Source organism: Neltuma alba, unplaced genomic scaffold (assembly GCF_004799145.2).
Source record: "Neltuma alba isolate B1F8T4 unplaced genomic scaffold, ASM479914v2 tig00010403_pilon, whole genome shotgun sequence".
NCBI lineage: Eukaryota > Viridiplantae > Streptophyta > Magnoliopsida > Fabales > Fabaceae > Neltuma > Neltuma alba.
The window spans coordinates 26269-50440 of NW_021635305.1; the positions used below are offsets into that span (position 1 = coordinate 26269).

The window sequence follows — 24172 nt, forward strand, 5'->3', positions numbered from 1 at the left end:
ACAATGATTTATCACAATATAGAGTTTAGAGGTCTACAAGTCATATTCAAAGCCATACCATTTCATGTGGGTAACTAACTGTACAAGACCACATATTTTTATTTTAGGGTTATTAATCATATTAAAGTAGTTTCGCTGGTGCATATGCAAAGGTGAATGATGAATACACATCTTTAAAACAAGCATTTTAAAAATAAATAATTAAATTTTGATAAAATTTATTTTATTTTTGTATGATATAATGACAAGTAAGAACTACTAAACAACAACATTGTAGAAAATAACCATTGTGCTAGAGTACCAAATGTGCAGTGAATGTGTGGAATTGGATTAACCTGATTTTATTTTATTAATATTCTCAGTCTTAGGTTATTTCTATATTTTGCTGTCTATCTCCAGTTGTCATATTGTTGACACTTGTTTAAAGGAGGGTCAAAGCAGAGGCTACGGTGGGTATGGTTGATACAAAAAGGTGTGTTGTGATTTTTCAGAGGAGCCTAAGCATTATTTTGGTATTTTGTCCCCTGTGGTAGCAGTAATCTTTTCCCTTTTGTTATCATTGTTAGTCTGTAAATTTCTGCAAAATATTATTGTCATGATAATTTTTCTATCAAGTCCATCTTTTTGCCTGCTCTATGCTCTATGAGATCCTTTTTTTCCTTTTTGCCTTTTTTTGTGAATGGCAGGCTTGCTTCAAAAGTGTCCAGCCCTTGCTCCCATGCTACCATTGGTGCCAAGGAAGAAAAAGTCCAGAGGATAAAGTACTTCTTTTGGTAAACAGAAGATAGATTGTCATGCAAAACTGTAAGAGCATACCTTCTTGACAACTTGTAGAAGGTTGCTGCATCCTATGCTACCAACCTCATCCTCAAAATGCTTAGTAAATAAAGTTGAACCTGTCAGCAACTCATAATTAACCTTACCACTAGCAGTCACAGGAAATGATTGCGTAAAGATGAAATCATTTGGAACCAAAATTGATGGAAGGTTATGGGTCATCCAGCTTCTGATTGAAGGTATTAATAATTCACCAGCCCTTTCTGCTTCTTTTAGTATTATAAATGCTTCCAGAAGCACAAGTTCACCTTGATTATTTTGACAAATTACAGCAGCATCATTTATATCTGGATGTTCCCTGAGTAAATTTTCTATTTCTTCCAGAGCAATACGCTGTCCATTCACTTTTATAATGCGGTCATTTCTTCCCAAAAATATAAAGTCTCCAGTCGGTAACTTTTTGGCTAAATCACCAGTTCTATAGTATAATCGCTTTTGATAACTATCAACAGAATCTCTGCAGCCATAATTCTGAGGCAATTCCACAAAGTCATCGGACAATAAATTAGGCACAGCATGGTAACCTCGAGCAATGCAAGAACCACCAACATATAGCTCTCCCTCATTTGATGCATCTTTTTCACCAAGAAGCAGCACATCACAGTTGGAAATAGGCATACCTATTGGCACAGTTGATAGCATCTCTGACTTCAAGATTAATGGCATCCTCTTGCAATCAAAATATGTACAATCGCCAGAGACCTTAACATCAAAAAAGAAAAAGGAAACAAAACATAAATAGACTAAAGTATGATGATGATGCAAAAAGATACAATCTAGGTAGATATCATTGGTCATAATTATTTGAAATTAACTACATGGTAATCAAAAGCAACAAAGAAGGACGATATCAAGCATATAGCCATTTTTGTATGTAAATATCAAATCATCAATGAAAGCAGCACAACTGGATAATTTATAAGAAGCCTTCTCACACATCGAACAATAACATTTATTCAAAACTTAAGTGTGCATTGCATAAGCATCAGAATCAGAGACAAAGAAAATTCAAATTGTAAATTTTCTAACCGAAATCTCAGACCAAAAAGATTTTCATCTATTCTCACCTCAGTACTTCCATATAAATTCAAGATCGATGTATTTGGTAAGACAGCAGAAAGCATTTTCCACAAGGTTAAGGGAAAATTTTCGCCGCTCAGCACAAGCAGTTTCAATGAACTTTGAACCCGCATGCCAGAATGATTTTGCAACCCAGGAAGAATTGTTCTCATTAATGATGGAACAGCTGTAAGCCTGTTAATAAAATAAGCCTATAGAAGTATTTAATACTATGGTGAAGATAAGGCGAAAGATAAGTGATATGATATTGTAACAAATAAATAATAGAATTATATGAGTAAGTTAGAATAATAGTCAGATACCAGCCGTTAGACTTTGCCTATATAAACAGGTTTATCTCTCATTCATAGTTATGTGTTGTATTGTGATCACCCTAATGGAACTCTCTTTCTCCTCTATCTATTGCCTTTGACTCTCTCCCCCTTCTCTCTAATTTCCCCTATTCTCTCTGTTTCTCTTCCCTTTCCATTCTTTCTCTCTCTTTCTTTTTGGATAACATAACAGTGGTATCCAGAGCCTGTCTTTCCTCAGCCCTACCCCACTACTTGGTTTTTTCTCTCTCATTCCCAATCAATTTCAAGTTTCATGGAGGAACATCTCCTCAACATCGAACAAAAATTGAATTCAGTCAATGGAACACAAGGCTCCGTCAATAAATTAAAAGAGGCCCTTCTTGGCTCGTCCATACAACTGCAAGAAATCATATGACAAAGGGACTTGCTTCATCTTCGACATCAAGGGTCCTTGGCAGAATTTAACTCTGAATTTGACGCGATTTCATCCAAACTCTCATTGCCTGAAGAACGGTTGGTCAATGCTTACATCTCACTGCTACAAGAAGACTATGTTGAACCAATACAAGAATGAGCAACAAGTCAACAAATTATAAAAAGGATGGCCAAACACAACTAGGGCAACACTCATAAGTCTTGGGCTATAAGGAAGGAAATTAACGACTGCAGCAATATACAAATTGTGTGACAAGAAGTCAAGGAATGATATCAGATCAATAAGGGCAAAATATACTAAAAAATGCTCAAACAGCATCATACCTGAATAAAATTTATCAAAGAATATGCATTGTCTTTCATCTCACAGAAGGGAGGAATAACTAGCACACAAGCAGTCAAAGTAGCACTGAGAAATTCTTGTAGATGGTCAACAAAGCTAATTGATGACTTAAACAACAGTACGTCTTGTCCATCCAGTGGATACATTTGTTGCATCCAAGAAAATCGATTTAAGAGACCTAAAAAGAGTGTGAAAAAGCGTGATGCTATAAACACAGAAACATTCTTCATCTTGGAACAGAAATATTCTTCATGTTGGACAAAATGTTGTTGAAATCATCCATCAAGCAAAAAACAGCTGGATAGTACCAAGGAAGAACAAATCCTAGAGAACGTAAAACAGAGATTTCAACAACTGCCAAATATGCTAAGTCAATGAGACTATGTTCGGACTTCATATTAAGGGAAATGAGGGGAAATGAATCAAAAGGGAAAGATAAAGACTGATAGGTCATTACTTCTCCCTTGTTTGAGATTTTTTTTTTTTTGAAGTCTCTTCAGCTCCATTTAGCTAGGTTTTCCCGAGGAGGTTAATTAAAGAACAAAGTTGAGAAAAATAAGTCCTATGCTTTCCCATAATTTCACATGTGCATAAAAAGGAAGAAGGAAAGCCATCCATTATTCTCTCACCATCATTGCCGTTAATAAGTGTCTAGACCAGCCATGCTCAATATCCTAAAATGGCCAGCAATTAACCTTATTTAACTCTAGCATATAAAAAATATCATAAAAAAACTTCTCAAAATTTTAAGGTGCAAAGTAGGGTTCATTCCATGTGTGCTGTAGAATAAAGTAAGCTGGCTGATGCAAAGACCACACTTTATTTCACATAAGTAAAAAATCATGCATTCATCAAACAATGAAATTTGCAAGCACTAAACCAAGTAACACAATACCCTGTTCGGTGCCACATACTCCTTTAGGCTTTCCAGTTGACCCTGAAGTGTACATCAGATAACAGAATGATCTCTTTTTATCATTTTCACAAGGCCATGCCAAATCTGCTGTGCACTCTGGAAGGTTTTCTTCCATAGAGAAGTTTAAAATAGCACAGCTGCTTGAATGTACAGCCCAATGTGAATCATCAAGCTGACCTGAGTTACCTTTACCAAATGAAGATCGGGACTTTATAATGAGATCAGCTTTTGAAGAAGAAACAACTGATTGTATCCTTCCGTAGGGCCAAAAAGGATCCAGAGGCAAGAAAGCTTCTCCACTCCTCAAAACAGAAAGAACAGCGACAATGTATTCCACAGAAGGTGACATATATATCCCCACTATCTTTGGTCTATACTCTGTTCCTGGAGCAGACACTGTTTTTGTTCTAGGCACGATGATTTTTCCTTCTACACCATCGACATCATCATTGGCTGGAAAAAAGGCATGGGAAATCACTGAGGTATTAGACATATCACCTTTACCTAATCTGGTATATAAGAGGATTATATTTAACAGCTAATATACTCAAACAAATAAATGGTGCTTAAAAATCTAGCAAAATCCTTGGTAGCATGTGCACCCAAATGGTATCTAAACAATATAGCACAATCCAAGGGATAGCCCCAGCTAGGACGCGTTACGCATATGCACCCAAATCAGTAGTTAGTGGCATTACGAATCAAACGGGTCTTTCCTAAAGTTCGCCAAAACAAAACTGAAGAGCGAAGTTACCATGAACTTCAAGTAGCTTAAAATTAATCACATTCCTTTCAACTTCGCAGAAGAAATATGATTGAACTTTTCCCAGTATAACAATGACCAAGCATGGACTACCCTCCAAGCACAGAAAGTAAAAGAAGAGCAAGAAGAAAACAGAGTGAACCTTGAGCTTTGGGTCTGATCAAATGGGGGTCATCCCCACCAAGCAGGATGGAGCGGAGGCGAGAGCTAAGGGAGTGAACGGCCTCCAGCATATCAGAGTACGTGTAGCAGGAGTCCCCAGAGTACATAGGCGGAGAAATCGATTTCACGAGCTTGTCGAAGGATTCAACAATGTCTCTCCCGAAAATGGATGAAGTAGAATTTTCATGAAGTTCCATGGAAACTTGGGCCGCACCGGAAGCATGTATTACTGCAATTTTGTCGGGGTTTGCTGAAGCTGCTCGGAAGAACTCGTGAGAAATGCAGCAATACTTCGCCTCTTCTTTGGTGTTTTCATTACTCATCGTTCTTGTCTGCTAGTTTGGAGTTTCAGTAGAGAAGGATGGAAACGGTGAATAGGAAAACCGCGACCAGTTCGCTTGAAGAAAAGTTGGTGCGCATCACTATATATTGCGAATCTGGCTTCTCTCCTTCGTCTTCCCGTTCTCTCCGCTGCCTATCCTCTCCCCGTGGAAGACGCCGTTTTCGCTTTAACATGGAGCCACGCGCACCGGCGTGCCTCTCCTCGCGGATACACACTTGTCACCGGGAGTAATTTTTGAAGGGAAACTTGAAACAAAGGACATAAAAAGAATGATATTTATCGCGGAAGATCTTAAAAATTTTAATTAATTAGAAGGATCAAAACATTAAATTATCCTTAACCAACTTTGTCACGTGCAAATCCTGGTCATCCTGTTTAAAAAAAAAAAAAAAGAGTCGTCATCAAATTTTAAAAGGTTAATTTTAAAAAACCTATAAAAAAATATAGCCTATAAAAACCGTATAGGATTCGAGAGTCGCTTCTGTGTGGAAAACGTGTTAAGCATCTCACAACACCTATGTAAGAGAATAGTTATCCTAAATCAACTACTCAAAATTAATATGACTATTTTATTATATTTCAATTGCCCTAAGAAAAAAGATAGAAATAAGAAAAACTTGTTATTTACAAGTAGAAAAAAATTATTTACAAAACTGAACTTGACCTAAAATAAAAACTTAAAGCCCACGTACCCTTTAGAAGGATTAAAGTCTACATAATTCAGGAGTAAAAATACGTGTTACTTGGTTGGTATTTTTTAGAAAATATTTATTCAATTGAAAAAGGTGTTTTTTTGGTGGGTTGGTATTTTTTAATATATGAAAACAAATTTTACATTTTTATTTAGAAAATATTTTTTTAAAGAAATTTGGATTACCCTCCCCGTGAAGGGTTCCATAGCCTCACATGGGTATATAATCATTTGAGCTTGTGAAAGTTCTTAAAACCTCACACAACTCTGAAAAAGACTTTTTATTTTATCATTTATTCATAAACACGGGGCCACAATTATTTTCTTTCTTTTTATTTCAAAGAGAAAATTTGCACAACTACATTGGCTGCGAGGACTCCCATAGTCTCACATGGTTTACCAATGAATCTATATACCTACGAAAGTTCTAAAAACCTCACATGGTATAGATTTAAAAAAAAAAAAAAGGAAGCGCTTCAGAAAATAAAGGGAAAGAATACCCAAAAACACTTTATTGAATTCAAGTTACACATAGTAGATAAGAATGTAAGTACACACCCGATGCTTTACTTATCAATTAGCTTGTCTCCTTTTTCACCGAAAAATTTTGAGTCTTCTTCCAACCCTTACTCTTCTATTTATAGGCTCTACCTAGGGTTTCATAATTTTTCTTTAATTTTCTTTTTAATTTCCCTCGATTATGACTTATAATATAACTTTTTATTTAAGCACCAAATTGTCATCAAATTGTGATTTTTTATTTTATTTTTTTTTTTTTAAATTTTCTCAATTATGATCCCAAGAGATATTTCTAAATTGAGGAGTTAATCATTTTAAGTGAAGAATTTTGATTTTAATTTTTGAATTTTCTTGTTTTCTTTTTTTTTTTTAAAGAGTCTATCCCGTATTTTCTAATTTGGAGGTCAATTAGCTTGTAATTCTTATCTTTTATTTTATTGTCATTTATTATAAGAGAGATATTCTTATTTAATTTTTCTTTTTTGATTTGCCACATGGTGGATTTCTCAAACTTAGCTTCTAAGAAAAAATCAAGGAGGATATTAATCTTTTATTATTCATTTATTTTTTTTATTTGTTTTATTTGTATTTAATATTTCTTGTGGGGCCTGACAAAATTAGGTGTTCAAAATTGCCCTCTTTTACTTGTTTGTAGGTGGGAGAAGCGAGTCTCTAGCCTATGAAGCAAATAAAGATAAAAACACGTATTTTGTCTAGGCAAACATGCAACACAAGAAGATAAAACCAAGTTGTCCCAGAGGCTAAAGAAGGTCTAGACAAAATACACTGTCCACGCCCCTCCTTACTTGGTTCATAAGAGAGAAGGTGAAGAAAACAAGCCAGTAGAACTAAACGTTCACACATTTTGCAGTGCCTATTTGCATAGGACTTTAGCAGATGCCTGCTGTTACAGAGTTTTAGAGAGGGTGCCTGTCGGTTTGTGTTTTAAGAGGTGCCAGCCGGTACTGGGCTTTAAAGAAGTGCCAACCGCTACTAGGTTTTAAGAATACTTGCCGCTACAGGGCTTTAGAGATGTACCAGCCACTACTAGGCTTTAAAAAGTGCTAGTCATTACCGCATTTTGAAAGTGCCTACCGCTACAAGGCTTTAGAGAGGTACCAGCTGCTACTAGGCTCTGACAAGTGCCAGCCATTACTAGGCTTTAAGAATGCCTACCATTATAGGGCTTTAAAAAGATATGCCAGTTGTTACTGGTCTTTGATAGTGCCTACCGTTATAGGGCTTTGAAAAGAAATGTCAGCCCTTAGTGGGCTTTAATGGTGTCTGTTGTTATATGGCTTTAAAAGTGTCTACCGCTACAAGGCTTTAGAGTGTTTTGAAAAGTGCCAGCCGTTACTGGGCTTTGAAGAGGCGTCAGCCGCTATTGTACTTTAAGGGTGCCTGCCATTACGGGGCTTTAAGAAGAGATGTCAACCATTATTGGGTTTTGATAGTGCCTGCCGTTATCAAGCTTTAAAAAGAGATGTCAGCTGTTACTGGGCTTTGAGAGTGCTTGCCATTCCAGTACTTTAAAAAGAGGTGTTACTGAACTTGTGATATCTCTTGTAATGTGGTGCATTATTGAGTAAGTGTGCAGATGAAAATAATACTTATGATGAAATGTCGCATAGGTTTTTGACAAAGATGATGATGGCTAGTATGATAATGATGTGTTGATGCAAAAAATACAGTAAATGATTTATGAGGTGATGATGCTAACAATGCTTTAATGATAAGATGGTGATGATGATTACAAAAGAGAGATGAGAGAGAAAGAGAGAGAGAAAAAGAAACTATGATGATACCTATGCTTTGTCGTACTCCTAACCAATAACCCCCCACACTCACACAATACTGTAGCATATTCATAATTGCATATTAAGCTTCACATGAATGCCATAGTTTGAGCCCTCTAGCATAAGTCTTGTTCTCTTCGATTTGCTAACCCCAAAGTGGAACTCTATTTGGGACTTCCACTAATGATTCTAAAGTCACACAAGTTATTTAGGAGTAAAGGACACCATTTATTATTACTATGAATATTTATCTAGACAAGACTTGCTTTTCCATCAAAAACTGGCTCTTATACAAAGTATGAAACAAGGGTACATGCGATTAAGAAGAAACAGTACAAAGAATCAAGAAGGATGAGGACCTATTTGAAAGAAATAGTCCCTTTGGGTGTCCTTCACTTTTGGTTCTGCGTAGACCCTTTGGGTGTCTTGTTTTGTTTCTAGACATATGCATTTTTTATTGAGTGATAACGAAGCCAACTCAAGTAAAACACAATCAAGATGCCTATATGATGGACGTGCCAAGTTTGTAGAGTTGATAGTTCCCCCTATCATTTGCATACGACTTTGGTTCGTTCCTCATCTCCATGTCTTGGTTTTTTTCTTTTTGCTCTAATTTTTCCATAAGCCACCCTTTTCAGGTTTTCAACTTAGTAAGCTTTTCTTCTTCTTCTTCTTTTTCTCTAACTTTTGCTTAAGCTGCCCTTTCAGATTTTCAACTTAGCGAGCTTTTCCTTTCTTTTTTTTTGTTTTTGTTCTAACTTTTTCCCAAATCGCCTTTTTGGGTTTTCAACTTAGTGAGCTCTTTTTTTTCCTTTTCTTATTGTTTCTACGGCTCTAACTTTTGCCTAAGCTGCCCTTTCAAGTTTTTAACTTAGCGAGCTTTTCCTTTCTTTTTTTTTCAAACATAATATTTCTTTACAGCATCTGTATTGATAGGCCTTGATAATTCTTGACCTTCATGTCTATCAAGATTAATGTGCCTCCAGAGAGAGCATGCTTAACAATATATGGTCCTTCACAGCTTAAGGCCCATTTACCTCGATCATCTTCCTGATTTGGCAAGATCTTCTTGAGGACCAAGTATCCTACTTTAAATTCCCTAGGTCGTAGCTTTCTATTACAGGCCCTTACTACTCTCGACTCATGACACATCGCGGAGAGCCTCTTCTCCTCAATCATGTTCAATTGCTCAAGTCGAGAATGTATCCATTCACTTCATCTAAGTCGGACTCGACCAATATTCTTAAAGATGGAATTTCCAATTCAATTGGAGTTACGGCCTCCATGCCATATGTCGGGGAATAAGGAGTTGCCCCAGTTGACGTATACATAGTGGTATGATACCCGTATAAGGCATATAGAAGCATCTCATGCCAATCTCTATAAGTCACGGTCATCTTTCCAATGCTCTTTTTGATGTTCTTATTTGCTGCCTCAACTGCACCATTCATTTACAACCTATAAGGTATCGAGTTATTATGTTTGATTTTAAATTGATCACATAACTCTTTGACTGTTGTCTCATTAAGGTTTGGTGCATTACCAGTGATGATTCTTTTTAGCAACCCATATCTCTAGATGACATTGACCTTCAAGAATTTAAGAAAGGTCTTCTGTGTAATACTAGCAAAAGAACTAGCTTCCACCCATTTAGTGAAATAGCCGCTAGCAACAAGGATAAAGCGGTAACCATTTAAGGCCTTTGGGTTGATCAGGCCAATAACATCAATGTCCCACATGGAGAATGGGCAAGGAGACACGTGACAATGTATCGAAGTTGAGGGAGCATTAGTCTTACTAGAGTAGATTTGGCACTTATGGCACCTCCTAACATAATTGATATAATCTTTCTCTATTATGATCCAATAGTAGCTGCATCTTTAAATTTACTTGATCATCGTGTGATTATTTGTGTGCAGACCATATATGTCGTCATATATTTCTATCATAATCCTATGTGCTTCTTTTAAGATCCACACAATACAACAATGTTCCATCAAAGCTTCTTTTTTACAGGATATCATTACTAATTAAAAAACCCATGGCCACTCGTCGGATGGCTTTCTTTTGGTTTTATGTAGCGTTCGGTGGATAAGTATGGTTTTTCATGTATACCCTGATATCATGATACCATGGTAGCTCATTATGCCCCTCTTCAATATTCAAGTAGAAGGTTGGCGACGTCCTAGTTTCAATATGAATTAGTTGGACATGGACCCCATAATTAAGCTTAATCATGGCAACCAAAGTAGCTAAAGCGTCAATGAAGCGATGTTTGTCTCTAATCATATAATGGAAGCTAATTGTTTCAAACTGTTTGATCAACTCTATCAAATACCCTTGATAGGGGGTTAATCTTGGTCTTTAGTTTGCCATTCCCTGGTTACTTGATAAATTATAAGAGCTGAGTTACCAAAAACTTCTAGGCTCTTAATATCCATGTCAATGGTAGCTTGAAGGCCTTGGTGCAAGCCTTGTCTTCATCCATGTTATTAGTGCAATTAAATTCTAGCTTAATGGCAACAGGAAATTGTTTTGTGCAAGGAAAGATAATTACTATCTCGACATTATTCTCGTGCATTTAGTAGTACCATCGAAGTATATTCCCATGCCTTCAACTCATTTGTTTCATCTTGATCCCCTCTTATGGCACATATGTCTTCATCTGGGAATTGAAAGTCTAGAGGCTAGTATCCACCTATAGGGTTCTCTGCCAAGTGATCGGCTATTGTACTACTTTTAATGGATTTTTGAGAAATGTACTTTATCATACTCAGACAATATTACTTGCTACTTAGAAAACCCACCAGCAATGTGTGGGTTTTGAGTGGGTCCATTCTAGATATTAGCCAACTAATATAGTAGAGCATATATTACCTCAACCTTTTTGTAGCCCATACTAGGCCATAACAAGTTTGCTCAATTGCTTGATAACGAGATTAACAATCATTGAACTTCTTACTCAAGTAGTAGATCGCTTGTTCTTTGTGCCTTGATTCGTCATACTGCCCTAACATGACATCCATGGGTGAGGACGTATTGTTAAATAAATAACTAATGGTTGTCCTAACAAGGGAGGAACTAGAATTGTTAGATTCAAAAGATGATCCTTGATCTTGTCAAATGCTTGCTGGTAGTTATTGTCTCACCTTTTTGTGGAGTTCTTTTTCAATAGTTTGAATATTAGTTCATAAGTTGAAGTCAAATTGACAATGAACCATGCAATGTAATTTAGCTGCCTTTGAACTTCTTTCTCTGTTTGGAGGGTGGCATTTCTTGAGTTGCTTTTATTTTTTCAGGATCTATTGTAATCCCTCTTTGACTTACAATGAATCCTAATAGCTTCCCAGATAAAGCCCCAAAGACACATTTGTTAGGATTCAATTGAAGTTTGTATTTGCACAGCCTCTTAAACAACTTACTAAGTAATGCAACATGACTTTCGCCTTCTGCAGACTTGGCTACCATGTCATCCACATATACTTTGAGCTCGTTATGCATCATATCATAAAAAAGTGCTACTATGGCATGTTGGTAGGTTACCCTCGCATTTTTTAACCTGAAGGGCATCATGCGGTAGCAATAAATCCCCCACCATGTCATAAAGGTGGTCTTTTCTTGTCTTCTTCGTCCATATAGATTTGCTTATACCCTGAGTACCCATCCATGAATGAGTACCTATAACTACAAGTTGTATTGTCAACTAGGACATCAATGTGGGGTAATAAAAAATCATTTTTTGGGCTGGCTTTATTTAGGTCTCTGTAGTCAACACACATTCAAACCCTACCATCTTTTTTTGGAACTAGAACAATATTGGCTATCCATTGTGGATACTTGGCTACTTCTATAAATCTTGCCTCTAACTATTTCATCATTCTGTCCCAAACCACTAATGACATGTTAGAAGCCAACCTTCTTAACTTTTGCTTTCTAAGCCTGATATTGGGGAATAAGGGGATCTTTTGAGAGGCGATATTCAAATCAAGACCTAGTATATCCTAGTAAGACTGTGCAAATACATCTATGTATTCTTTAAAGAGCTCTATTATCTGTTTCCTCTCTAGGTTATTCACTAACTTCAATTCTTTCTTTTCATCATCGGTGCCCATGTTTACTATTATAATTAAATTTCATATGGACACAATCGTCTTTCATCAGATTTAAGGAGTTTTGTGTATATTTGGATTAACTCTTCATCATCACTCTTGAAATCATGCATATCAATAGCGACAGGCAAATTATCATTGAAGGACTCAGAAATCCCTGTGTTGGACAAGTGTTCTGAAGAAATCAATTTCCTGGAGGGTGAAAAGAAAGAACGACAAATGAATAAAAAGAAGAAATGAGAAGCAGACAAAGAAAAATATGAATTTTATTCGCATAATGTTTTTTATTCATACTTCATATAAGAACTTTTGACGACTTTCATTTAAATAAGTTACTTTAAGGTAATAAAGTCAAAGTTGTCCTCAAACTCCTAAATTTCTAGGGCCTTTCCAAAATCATCAGCTGAGATCCATATATCTTTGACTAATTGAGGGAACCATTGTAATGGTTGGCTTGTTCAAGACTTCTGTAGGCTTTGGGAATGTTGTCTTTAAGTGGGGAATCTTATAGCATGCCTCAACCTTCAAACTTGCTTGCTCTTTCAATTGCCTTTGTAAGAAGGGCTCATAACCTAACCCTCAACATTTGTGATTTTTAGGTAAATTTATTAGGGATACGATGCCTTGAAGGTGTGCACCTAATCCTCCACCAAACTTAAACCCATTCTTTTCCATCATCTTGGTAATTATGGAATTGACATTTCTGCTATCCTTGAACCTTTCAACTTCAAAGCTTGAGAATATTGTCCTATTATCATGTTCAGCAGCATCAATATAGGGAAGAGAAGTTAGCTTACTCAGTATCCCCCTTAACTATTACAACCTTTCCATGGTCACCCCAGCAACATTGAGTATGATGGTTAATGTCCATGAGCTGAAAGTTTGCTATGAACTCGGTTGGTCCGATTTGTAAAGGCAATCAAACCACTCCTAGCACATCTCTTCGAGTACCATCGAATCCTCTGACCACCATGTTTCTCCCTTCGATCTTTGAAGCTTTTATTGTGAGATACTCAAATGTACACAATGGCAATACATTTAATACAGACCCTCTATCTATTAATACCTTGGCCACAATGAGCCCTCTATACTTTAGAGTAATGTCTAAAGCTTTGTATTGATTAGTAGTAGATCGAGCAACTTCTTCCTTCGTAAATGAGAGAGTAGATATTGCTTTCATAATATTCTTGATGCTCGCCGCCTTTTTTGGGGTTACATTAGACTGCACATATGATTCTTCTAATGATTTTTGTAGTGCTCGACGGTGCGATTCAAAGCTTAGAATTAAGGAAAGCACTGAGATCTTTGCTGGGGTCTTTTGTTACTGATCTATGATGCTATAGTCACTCTATTTCATTATCTATAAAAAATTATTTATCGCTTTTCTTCGAGTCAGAGTCCAATGGGGTTTCAATGTCAACATGCTTCTTTTTCCTAGTATGTACTGGAAGGTAAGCTCTTCCACTTCGTGTGACCCCTGTTGGATAAGTCACTAACTCCTTATTAATCTCAGTGTCCATTGCTTATCCTAAAGGTTTTTCTATAGTGCTATTATATCTTTATGGAACAGCATGATTACTACGATATGGGAATGGAGCTGGCACATTGATGGTCATAGTAGGCTGTTACCGTGGTGTTGTAATAGTGCAAGAGACAACATTAGAATTTTCTTTCAGAAGCGGTTCCTTGACAATGAACTCAACAGGCTTCCTATTCACCATGGCTATTTCTTCATCCTTATGAGATATGTAGCTTGCTGCTTTGAAACAAGCATATGTTGTCACATCCCAAAAATATTTTATCTGGACATAGAGAGTTAAAGTTAGGATGAGGGTTAATATAAAAAGTAGATGGAGAGATGAAACAACTTTTGATGTGAAACCCCAATAGGGCCAGGTTGGCATTTTCAGAATTATTAGTCTAGAAAGGGCAAAACAGAAAAATTTGAGAAAAATTATAAACAATTCCTGAAAAATAGTAAAAATATGAATTAGAGGTTTGGAACCTCGATGGAGGCCCTAAAGGTGAAATTGATATGAAAATAAATTCTTACGAAATTTTCCGAACACGAAGGTTTTTTGGAAAAATAGTGGGAAAACAGAGGAAAATAATTATTTTAAATAGTTAGAGGCCTCAATAATTTTGAAAAAAAATGAGTTAATTATCTAAATATTTATTTAAATTTATAAAATTGGTTTTAGGCCTTGGAAGCACATGAATTAATTTTGGGAATTTATTTCCCCATAGTTTTACCAATAGAAGCCTAATTGGGAAGAATTCAAAATAAATAGTTAGGGGTGGAAAAAATTCTAAAAATTTTTAGATCATATCCTTATATTAAAAGAGGATTTTTCATGGAGAGAAATAAATTTTTGGAGGCCTAGAAAAATTATGAAATGTTGCAAGTAAATAGTAACTGATAAAGTTTCAAAATAGTTTGGGATTGTGATTTGTTTTGTGGGTCATCTTTTTGGGCCATCCTAAACCATAAGTGGGTCCCACATTGGGCCGGGAGAAGGCCCAATTTCATGTAAGATCTAGACCCTTCATTATATTGGGATTTAATCTAATTTTGTACATGAATATCTTGGAATATTCTAGGGATTGGACACTTGGCTTGACCTGAACTTATTCCACACTTGATGGCAACCAAGTGCCCCTCTTAGGTGGCACCTTGCACATCCAAATGAGGGGGAGGCATATCTATAAATACCCCCCAAAATACCCAAAAAAAAAAGGCAGAAATTGGTAAAACTTGGGGAGGTTCTGTTCAACTATTATCTTGAGCTGGAAACTGAAATTTGTGAGTGATTTAGAACAAGGAATTAGCAAGCTATGGTCAAGGATTCCTCAAGGTATGTCTAAACCTCATCATGGTTAAGATTAAAACTTGTTTTGGTTAGATTTTTGAATGGAAATTCGAGGGGAAATGTTATTGGATTTTGGTATGAATGTTTGGTTATTAGGAAAGGATAGAAACCTTAAATATGATGTGGAATAAGTATGTTTAAGTGGTGTTTGGATTGATTTTTAGAAGAAAACCAAGTTAAGATTTTCTTAGGGTTCAATCCAACCAGAATGAAATGTTGGTGTAGGAGCTTGTTTTACCCTGATTTGATAATTCCAATGAGTTTAAAATGTATTTTGTGTAGGGAAATACTAAAAGGAAGAGTTTAAAATCATTGGAATCAAAAATAAAATTTTTGAAACATATATGTCCCTATCTGGCCAAGACAATTTGAAATAGAAGGAGTTTGATTTTCATAAATCTGATTGGATATTTGAAATCTACATGAAAAATTGTGTAAGAATGAGCCAAGAGGTGTTTAAGTTTGAATAATTATGTTAAAAAAAGAAAAGAAAAGGGGGATTTAAGTAGAGCATTGGTGTTTAAGTTTGAATAATTGTTAATACAGCTTGTAATTATGCTTGGATTGATAGGTATTATGGAGAAAATCAAAGGGAACTTTAATCTTTGAAGAAACCGAGTTGTATTAATCATCAAAGGTAGCATTGAATTATAATTTGATTGTTTATTTTGCTTGTTTAATATGATTATGTTGATTGCTTAGATTGAGGAACTTATGCTGTGGTGATGGTTGATTTTATGACATTTGATTGTGCTTTGGCCAAATGCATAGAAATATGTCAATGTGAAAGTATTGATGTTCCTCTTTGGGTATGATGCATAATATGATTTTATGTAAATTGAGGATGTCTTAAAGTTCTATAACATGTCACATTATGCATTGCTTGATTTGCATGACAATTATAGTTCATTGCTAGTGAGATTCCTATGAAATCTCATTCCTTCCTATGTTAAATCATGTACTAATTAGGAAGCGGATCAAGCATGGACAAGGCCAAGGAGCTAGTGTTAGGCTAAGGAAGTTATGTGAATTCCATGATGTTATATGAAGTTTATGTAATATTTTGATGAATTTTAATATAAGGTTGTAATGGATGTTGGATATTGTTGATTTGTGCCCCATGTATATATGATGTGCCCTAATGCTGAGAATATTGATTATACAATACTTGAATGGTATAGTACATGGAAAAGAGAAAGAAATCCAAGAAACCATGAATTAAGGGATAAAAATTACCCTAACCAGTAATAATCTTATGTCACATAAAATAATGAGTAAATGGACGAATTTAGACTTAAAATTTGGCAAACATATAGATCTCGTCCTTAGCGTTAAAACAAGTCATAGATCACAAAATTTAGAGTTTTGTGCTAAGAAATATGCCCTTCCAAAATTGGGCTAAAATACTGAAAAATTGAAAATTGACCATATAAACAGTGCAACTTGGTGAATCTTCTGACTCTGTTTCGTGATGATCTGATGCCAATCATATTTTTCCCTTACATTAGACATGACAAGCTTTAAATAAAAATTAGAACCACCTCATTTTGATTTTTCAACATTTACTTATAAATTTTCAAAATTGGCAAAAATTTCTGTGAACAGTGAACAGTGCTGGGAGGCTTTTTGTGACCTGGGGTCACAACCTGGGAAGTTGAGGTTGTGACCTGGAAGCAAAAATAGCCACTGTGACTTTAAGTCGTGACCTAGAAGTACTCAGTCATGACCTGGACTGAAATTTGAAAAAGTTTCAAATTTTTGGGGATTTTCTCCTGCCTAAGGCCTATACAATGATCCAAAGGGTTCCAACTGTTATAGAATATGGTAAAAAAGGAGGTATGACACATGTGCCATCAAAGTCAGTTGTGGGACTTTTAGGGCATTCAATCCACTCTGTGACATTCACTTGTTTCTCATTGTTAGGCAAAGGATTGGCATTGATAGTGGAACTATCATTTTTCTTTAGTTAGATATGATTAGAGTTAACCAAGTCTAACACATTCCTTTTGAATATGGGCAATCCTCTATTGAGTGTCCCAAGGCACCCGTATGATATTCACAATGGGCATCGGGATCATAACAAGATAGATAAGGGGGTTGTGGTTGCTTATAAGTACGTAGCCCCATCAATCAAGCTTCCAAAAACTAATGATACAGTTCAACAAATGTAACATCTGTAATTTATACCAAATAACTAGCTAATTAAAAGTAAATGGAATTACATTTAATGGCCCAAAGTTTGAAAAATTTAACCTTGAAAATTTTGTTCTTAAATTACTATTCATGGCAACCCATAATTTAGCCAAACTTTGAAAAATCAAAAGTAATTTTAGAAAAAAATTGAATGTTTCCAAGTTCTATTGGAAACTCTTTGGATTACCTTTGAAAAAAAATAGGTTCTAGGTAAATTGTTTTCAAATTCAAGCCCAGTTTCATTTTCAAAAAAATATTGTCCATTTGGTCATTTTGCTAATTTCTAGTATTTTTACCTAACTTTGGATAGGCATAACTTCTTGTACAAATATCCATTTTAGGCATGCTACTACCACTCATTTTAAAGAGAAAAATGAGATCTATTGGCATGTCAAATTTCATGACCTAACTCGCTCCATTGGTCATAGTCACATTGGTCAAAGTTTGACCCCAAAACATTGACCTTTTTCCCCCTAATTGCTCTGCCTCTTCATACTTAAGCTCTAACTTGACATATCATTCATTCAGTCATATAATTAGATATAATAGCATACTTTAGCATGTGTTTGCATCAAAATATAGCATAGGTCATCCAAAAAGATTATTTACAAATATCCACATATATTCAAGAAATACTACTAGGAAAATAAAAATACTTGATGGCTATTTTTGGCCGTACTTAATGGTTTATAACCATCAAATATAGAGGCATCAAATATTTGCTTCTCTAATATTTGGTGGTCAATAACTGTCAAATATTTTCACAAATACTTATTCCAAATACTTGATGGTTTAATAATCATCGTCAAGTATGTATTAAATATACTCGATGGTTATTTCTATAAGCGTCAAGTATTCTTAAAATACTTGATGGTTATTAATAAAAACCATCAAGTATATTTTCATCATGCTTGACATTTTTTACCAATAACCATCATGTATGTTTAAAATATACTAGACGATTATTATCTATCACCATCAAGTATTATGGACCTTTTTTCTAAAAAAAAAATGAGGTGACTTCTTCTTAGCAGCCCCTGCGTTTTGAATACAAAAGACAGCAACAAAGCAAAAATATATATATCAATCCAGTGAGCAAATTAGAAATAGAAATTGACATTATATTTGAGGAAACCAAAAGCTGTATTACTATACAAACGGAAACTTGGACAAGAGAAAGCAAAACAAAATTTGTTAGGTACTAAATCAAAACCAAAATTTGCTATTTACAAAAACCATAACAAAATTGTCCAAGTACCAATCTTCTCATCTATCTATTCTGTACCCACTGATAGTACAATTCCATTGCCAATTCTTCCAGAATTTCTTCCATTTGATTGGATGATATCGCGTAAAGTACTATATGCCAAAAAACAAAGAAATTGATGATGTTAGGTATAAATGAATAATTAACGTAAGTAGAAATTGAACTTTGAATAAATATATGTTACCTTAGTAAGGATTATGTTAGCATTGTGCATAAGTATCTCTTTTATGAACTTCATAACAAAATATCGACAATCCAAGCTCTTGTTTGGTTGCAGTGGGCACTGCAAAGAAAGGGGAAGAAAAATATATTAATAATAATATAATGATAAACTATATTTAGTTGAACAGTTAATGGTAATGACTGGAGGACATGCTAAGCCTTGATCCGTGCAGAACAGCCACAGAGCTATGAGAATACAATAAAATTAAATGTTAATGATTATTAAAAATTAGATAGAAAAAAGAAATTAAATTCAATGTGATAAAGCATATTCAAGATGCCTGTTAAATAGTGATTGCATAAATAGTCGATTGGCTGGATCCCTATTAAGAGAATCAAAATACCAAATTTTTGCCTTGGAGGAATTGATCACAATTAGCATCCAGTGTCCCTGATTTGACCGTGTCGTTACACCTTGGGGTCAAATGCAAGAAATTTATAACCGGATCCAAGAGATGTAGTATAGCAGTGCAATCGGGGTCGTGTTCACTTTTGGAAGCCTTTATTGATGACCTAAGCTAGACTAAATGCCATGCAATGCAATGAAATGGGGTTTTGGGTTTTAAGATTAAATTGAAATGGAACTAAACTATATGTAATTGAAATAAAATTAAGCTACTATATTTTTGCTATTTTTGATAAGATGATGATGGAATAGAAATGGATGATAGGAAACCTCTTGAAAATGGTTTTAATGGCAGTCATAGTTTACTTAAGATATTGGGAGTTTCATAAAATCATTAGGTTTTCTAGAATAACAACCTCAATGACTTATTGAGTCCAATGTTTAAATCAATGAAAACATTGTTAAGCTCTCCTAATGTGTAATTTGAGAATGATCATGCAATTGGTTCATTGCAACCCAGAATCAACTTAATATCAAAACATGACCATACAAGACAAGAGAGAATCAAGAGAGTTACAAGGAAGCATATATGTGGTTGCATATATTGAAGCATAGAATTCAATATTAACTAATTCAAACTACAAATGTAAATCATTAACCAATGATTACAGTAACAACCCAAGTTCCTAACTAGGAATTTACAACTCCTAAACTTAGAAAGCCATAAATCATAGCTAAAAATTGAAAACTGAAACTAAACTCCCCTTTGAAGTCTGGAAACTCATGCCACTCCACCATTCTTCAGGAGTTGATAAACCTTAGCCCTATATAACTTCAAGAAAAGCTCCAATCGAAGTGAATTTATCAGTAATGGCAACTAGAAGTGGAAGGGCATGAGACGGAGTGAAGGAAAGGTGAAGGAAATGGATAGGGAAGAAGATGGAGGTGGAAAGGCAAGAAGATGAGAGAATAGAGGTGTTAGAGGTGAGAGAATGGAGTATTTGGTCGAAAATAAGGTTTCTAAGGGTTTAAGGGGTCAATCTAGGTCAGATCATATGAGTAGAGGGTCTATTTTTGTGTTCTGGATCTGAATCTGACGTTACTGATACGAAGGAGTTGGTCACGGCAAACTCAAAAGTTTGCTGCGGTGAACTATTACAGAAAGGAGCTTCAATAAGATTTTGATAGTTGGCCGCAGCGAACTCAAAAGTTTGCCATGACGAACTATTCTAGAAAGGAACTTCAATGAAATTCTGAGAGTTTGTCGTAGCGAACTCAAAAGTTTGCCACGACAAACTATTACAGAATAGTCACTGAGGTACCTTTTCAGACTTTTTGTCACAGCACAACATTTCCTTAACTGCAACCAACCATTCCAGATTGAATATTTTGAGTTCTCATTTCATCAAGATTTCATATTTGCAATAGGGGATTGGGTCTTTATTTATCATTTTCCAAATTAAGGGTCCCAAATCGCAATTTCACATATTGGGGTCTTTATTTACCATTTTCCCATAAAAATAAGTTTCTTGAAGGTGGCTAATTATGGTGATTAAGGAAGTTAACCAAGACTAGGCTAATTAATCTTGGTATGACATAAGCAAGTGACATCATCATGATGGCATCATGTGGAGATATGGCATAATCATATGCTTAAAGCATAAGATTTACCCATGTATGAAGTAACAAAAAATAGAGGTGGAGATTTAGCCACCTACCCCTTGTAATTTTGTTAAAATTCAAGGTCAAAAAGTTAGTGAAAACCCTATAAATACCCCCTCTCACACTTGATTTCTAGCCAAGAGAGGATAGCAAGGGGAGACCTTGTTGCTAGGCAGGGAAATAGGCCAGGCCAAGCTTTGGTGAAATAGGCCTGAGCCTGTAATGATAATATAAAGCCTGAGCTTGGACCTGAGCCTGGATGTGGGCTTTTTTTTAAGGCTCGAGCCTGAGCCTTTCAAAGGCTTGATTAAGCCTGAAACCTTTTTAAAGACCTACTTACAATGTAGGCCTCTGGAAAAATCTCATGTTGTAGGCCTTAAAGTCCAATAGGCTTTGAGCCTACCAAAGCCAACATGTCCGTAGGCTTTTGGGAGGCTTCGAAGCCTATATATTTACAAATTGTATATTTTAAATAGGCTTAAAGCCTACTTAAAATCTATGTATAATTAAAATAAAATATGGTTTTTGTTATAAACAAATAATACTATTAGAATTTAACATAGATAATACAATATATTAAAATATTACAAAATAATAGCATGAGCATGAAACGAAAATTGAATAACACAATAATATCAATATTAAGATCTCATCTTGTGCTTAAAACCTACACATAATTAAAATAAAACCTAATTTTTAATACAAAAAATCATCCCGTTGGAATTCAATACTAATAACACAATGTATCAAAATATTATAAGATAACAGTATGACCATGAAATGAAAATTAAACAAATAACATCAGCATCAAGGTCTCAATATAATATCCTATTGTTCAGATGGCTCCTGCATAATAAACAAATTAATTTAAATTAAATAATTAGTACAACACAAAATCTAGCTAACATGATATAAATATAAAAATAAATTATGTAACATTATATTCATACCTTTAATTTCCTTTTCAACCCATATTTGTGACAAAGCCAGTCCCCTCCACATAAAAGAATTTCAATAGATTCTTTATTCAATCTAGCACAATATTCATCAATCACTCTTCCCCCAACACTAAATGTGGACTCTGATGCTACAGCTAAGATAGGGACATATAATATATCAGATGCTATCCTAGATAAAACTTTAAATTTTGTACTATTGTTCTTCCACCACTCTAAGGCACAAAATGATGAAGAATCAGAAGAAGGAATGTAAGGATCATCAGCAAGATAAGTTTCCAACTCTGATTTTGTAGCAGGAACTGAATGCCTTTGACGAATCATGTTCAACATTCGTTGCATTCCTTTATCTTTTTGTTGTACAGTAGTATTTGTCAAGGCAGTGCCATCAATATTCACTTCACCAGTTGTAGAAGATGACTCTTCTCTACACAATTCCATATACTCAAGATATAATTCTTCTAATGCCTTTTTTACTTTTTCCACATTTTGTGTAGCCTCACTTTTTGGTTTATATATTAGGGGGAAACTTATCTCAATAGCATCAAATTTGATTCTTGGATCTAAAATACTTGCAATAGCCATCAATAAATTGCATTCACCCCAATACTTATCAAATTTTTCTTTCATAGGTATTGCCATCTCATTCATAAACAAGTCAGAGAATCTATTGCCTCATCAATCACTTGTTTCACCCTATGAACCTCAACAAGATAAAAATTAGCAGTAGGGTATTCACTACCTGAAATGACATGAGTGGCATCATTGAAAACTTCAAACGAGTGACAAACCTCTCAATCTTTTCATAATGCTCAGGATCCGGTGCATAAGTATAATGTGGCACTTTTTCATTGTAGGCTGAAAAGGCATGCTTGAATTTCATTGCTATTGTCAATATCAAGAATGTAGAGTTCCACCTTGTAGGACAATCAAGAATGAGTTTTCTTTCTTTCAAACCCTTCAACTCTATAACTTCACAAAAGGATTTAAGCCTTACATCTGAAGCGTTTATGAATTTGACACTTTCACGAACTTTATAAATGATACTTTAATGGTATTCAGGCCATCTTACACCAACAAATTTAAAATATGTGCACAACATCTAACATGAAATAGTTGTCCATCCAAAACTAACTAATTGCTCAATGACAAATTTTCCTTCAAATTTCTCAAGCAAGAATCATTATAACTGGCATTATCAACAGAAACTGAGAATATTTTATTCTCAATACCCTGGTCTCAAACATTTAAAAATTGCATTTGCTATATCCACTCCTCGTCTCAGAGCAGGGACTTTGATAAAACTCAAAACTCTCTTTTGAAGATTCCACAGAGCATCAACAAAGTGACCAGTAACAACCATGTATTCAACTACTTAGTGACTTGACTTCCACATGTCTATTGTAATGCTAACCCTACTGACATTCTTCAATATATTTTTCAAAGTATCCTTTTCAGCCTCATACAATCTGAGACAATCATTTCGTGTTGTCTTACGACTGACTTTTCTAAACTCTAGATTTGCATATTCAAAAGCCCACATCAAAACTTCATCTTCTGCCATACTAAAAGGGCGTTCATGCACCATGACAGCTGTAGCAAAAATTTCTCTCATCTTTTCATTGGAGTATTTACTACCAAGAATAATAAAAGGATTAATTCCTGATTCACTTGATCAGCGAAATGATGGTGGTTTGCTTATTTTGCCGAGAGACAAACAGCTTCCGTTGCAAGCATTTTTCTAAATGCCTCTTGAGATGACTAGTACTAGCTCCCCTTCCACCAGTAGCTAGCTTTTCTTTATAGTACAAGCACATTGCTTTCTTGACTCCATCTGCAAGTTGAACTTCTTCAAAGTCTTTCTATACCTCTAAAGTTTTTCGCTGCTTCTTAGTGATAATAGATGTTTCTCTACCCGTAGTTGCTACTTGTTGAGAAGTAATATTGTTATTTTCTATTGCATTACTTGAAAGAGATGTAACATGTCTGCTAATTTGTGGTTCAGATTGGGCACTTTGAGGTTCAGGAGGAGTGGATTCAATTGCATTATTGCCGCTATCCATTTCAAGAACTTATCCTATATAAAAATAATAAAAATACCATATTCCAATAAAATAAACAAATAAATAAAAGAAATAATCAAAACAAAAAAAAATAAAAAAATCATATTCATGCTTTATTTCTCATCTAAAGAGGCTTATTATTACCAAGCTTGCTATAATAGTTATAAAAGCATGAAAAATAATTGTTTGTAAACTAGTACCATTTCAAGTGTTCTGCTAACAAATAAGATGCTTTATTATTGCCACTATCTATGCCAAGAAAAAGTGTTCTGTTTATGGGGAAAAAAGTTCCAACAGGCACTCTAC

At 35.0% G+C, this 24172-nt stretch overlaps 1 protein-coding gene and 1 long non-coding RNA gene across 12 annotated transcripts in view; one reads left to right on the top strand and one right to left on the bottom strand.

Annotated features, from left to right (window-relative positions):
• The window catches only part of LOC114756419 (putative acyl-activating enzyme 19), a 29513-nt gene extending 24140 nt beyond the window's left edge, over nt 1–5373 (bottom strand). For 7 of the 11 annotated variants that reach the window (XR_003741453.1, XM_028945360.1, XM_028945352.1 and 4 more), the window contains exons 1-5: nt 4810–5371; nt 3884–4357; nt 2970–3166; nt 1905–2108; nt 817–1539 (exon numbers count right to left, since the gene is read on the bottom strand). Coding sequence is in view for 10 of the 11 variants with exons in the window: in XM_028945360.1 (XP_028801193.1) it covers nt 817–1539; nt 1905–2108; nt 2970–3166; nt 3884–4357; nt 4810–5152 (1941 nt within the window). In the remaining variant the exon portion in view is untranslated. Of the gene's footprint in view, nt 1–816; nt 1540–1904; nt 2109–2969; nt 3167–3883; nt 4358–4809 lie in introns of all 11 variants that reach the window. The other 4 variants (XM_028945361.1, XM_028945355.1, XM_028945357.1 and 1 more) reach the window with 4 other exon arrangements.
• Nucleotides 5374–6870: 1497 nt separating this feature from the next.
• Nucleotides 6871–17804, top strand: LOC114756421 (uncharacterized). Its single transcript, XR_003741454.1, has 4 exons — nt 6871–6967; nt 13384–13389; nt 16208–16212; nt 17794–17804. It is a non-coding gene; the product is annotated as an uncharacterized LOC114756421 (long non-coding RNA).
• The last annotated feature ends 6368 nt before the right edge of the window (nt 17805–24172 follow it).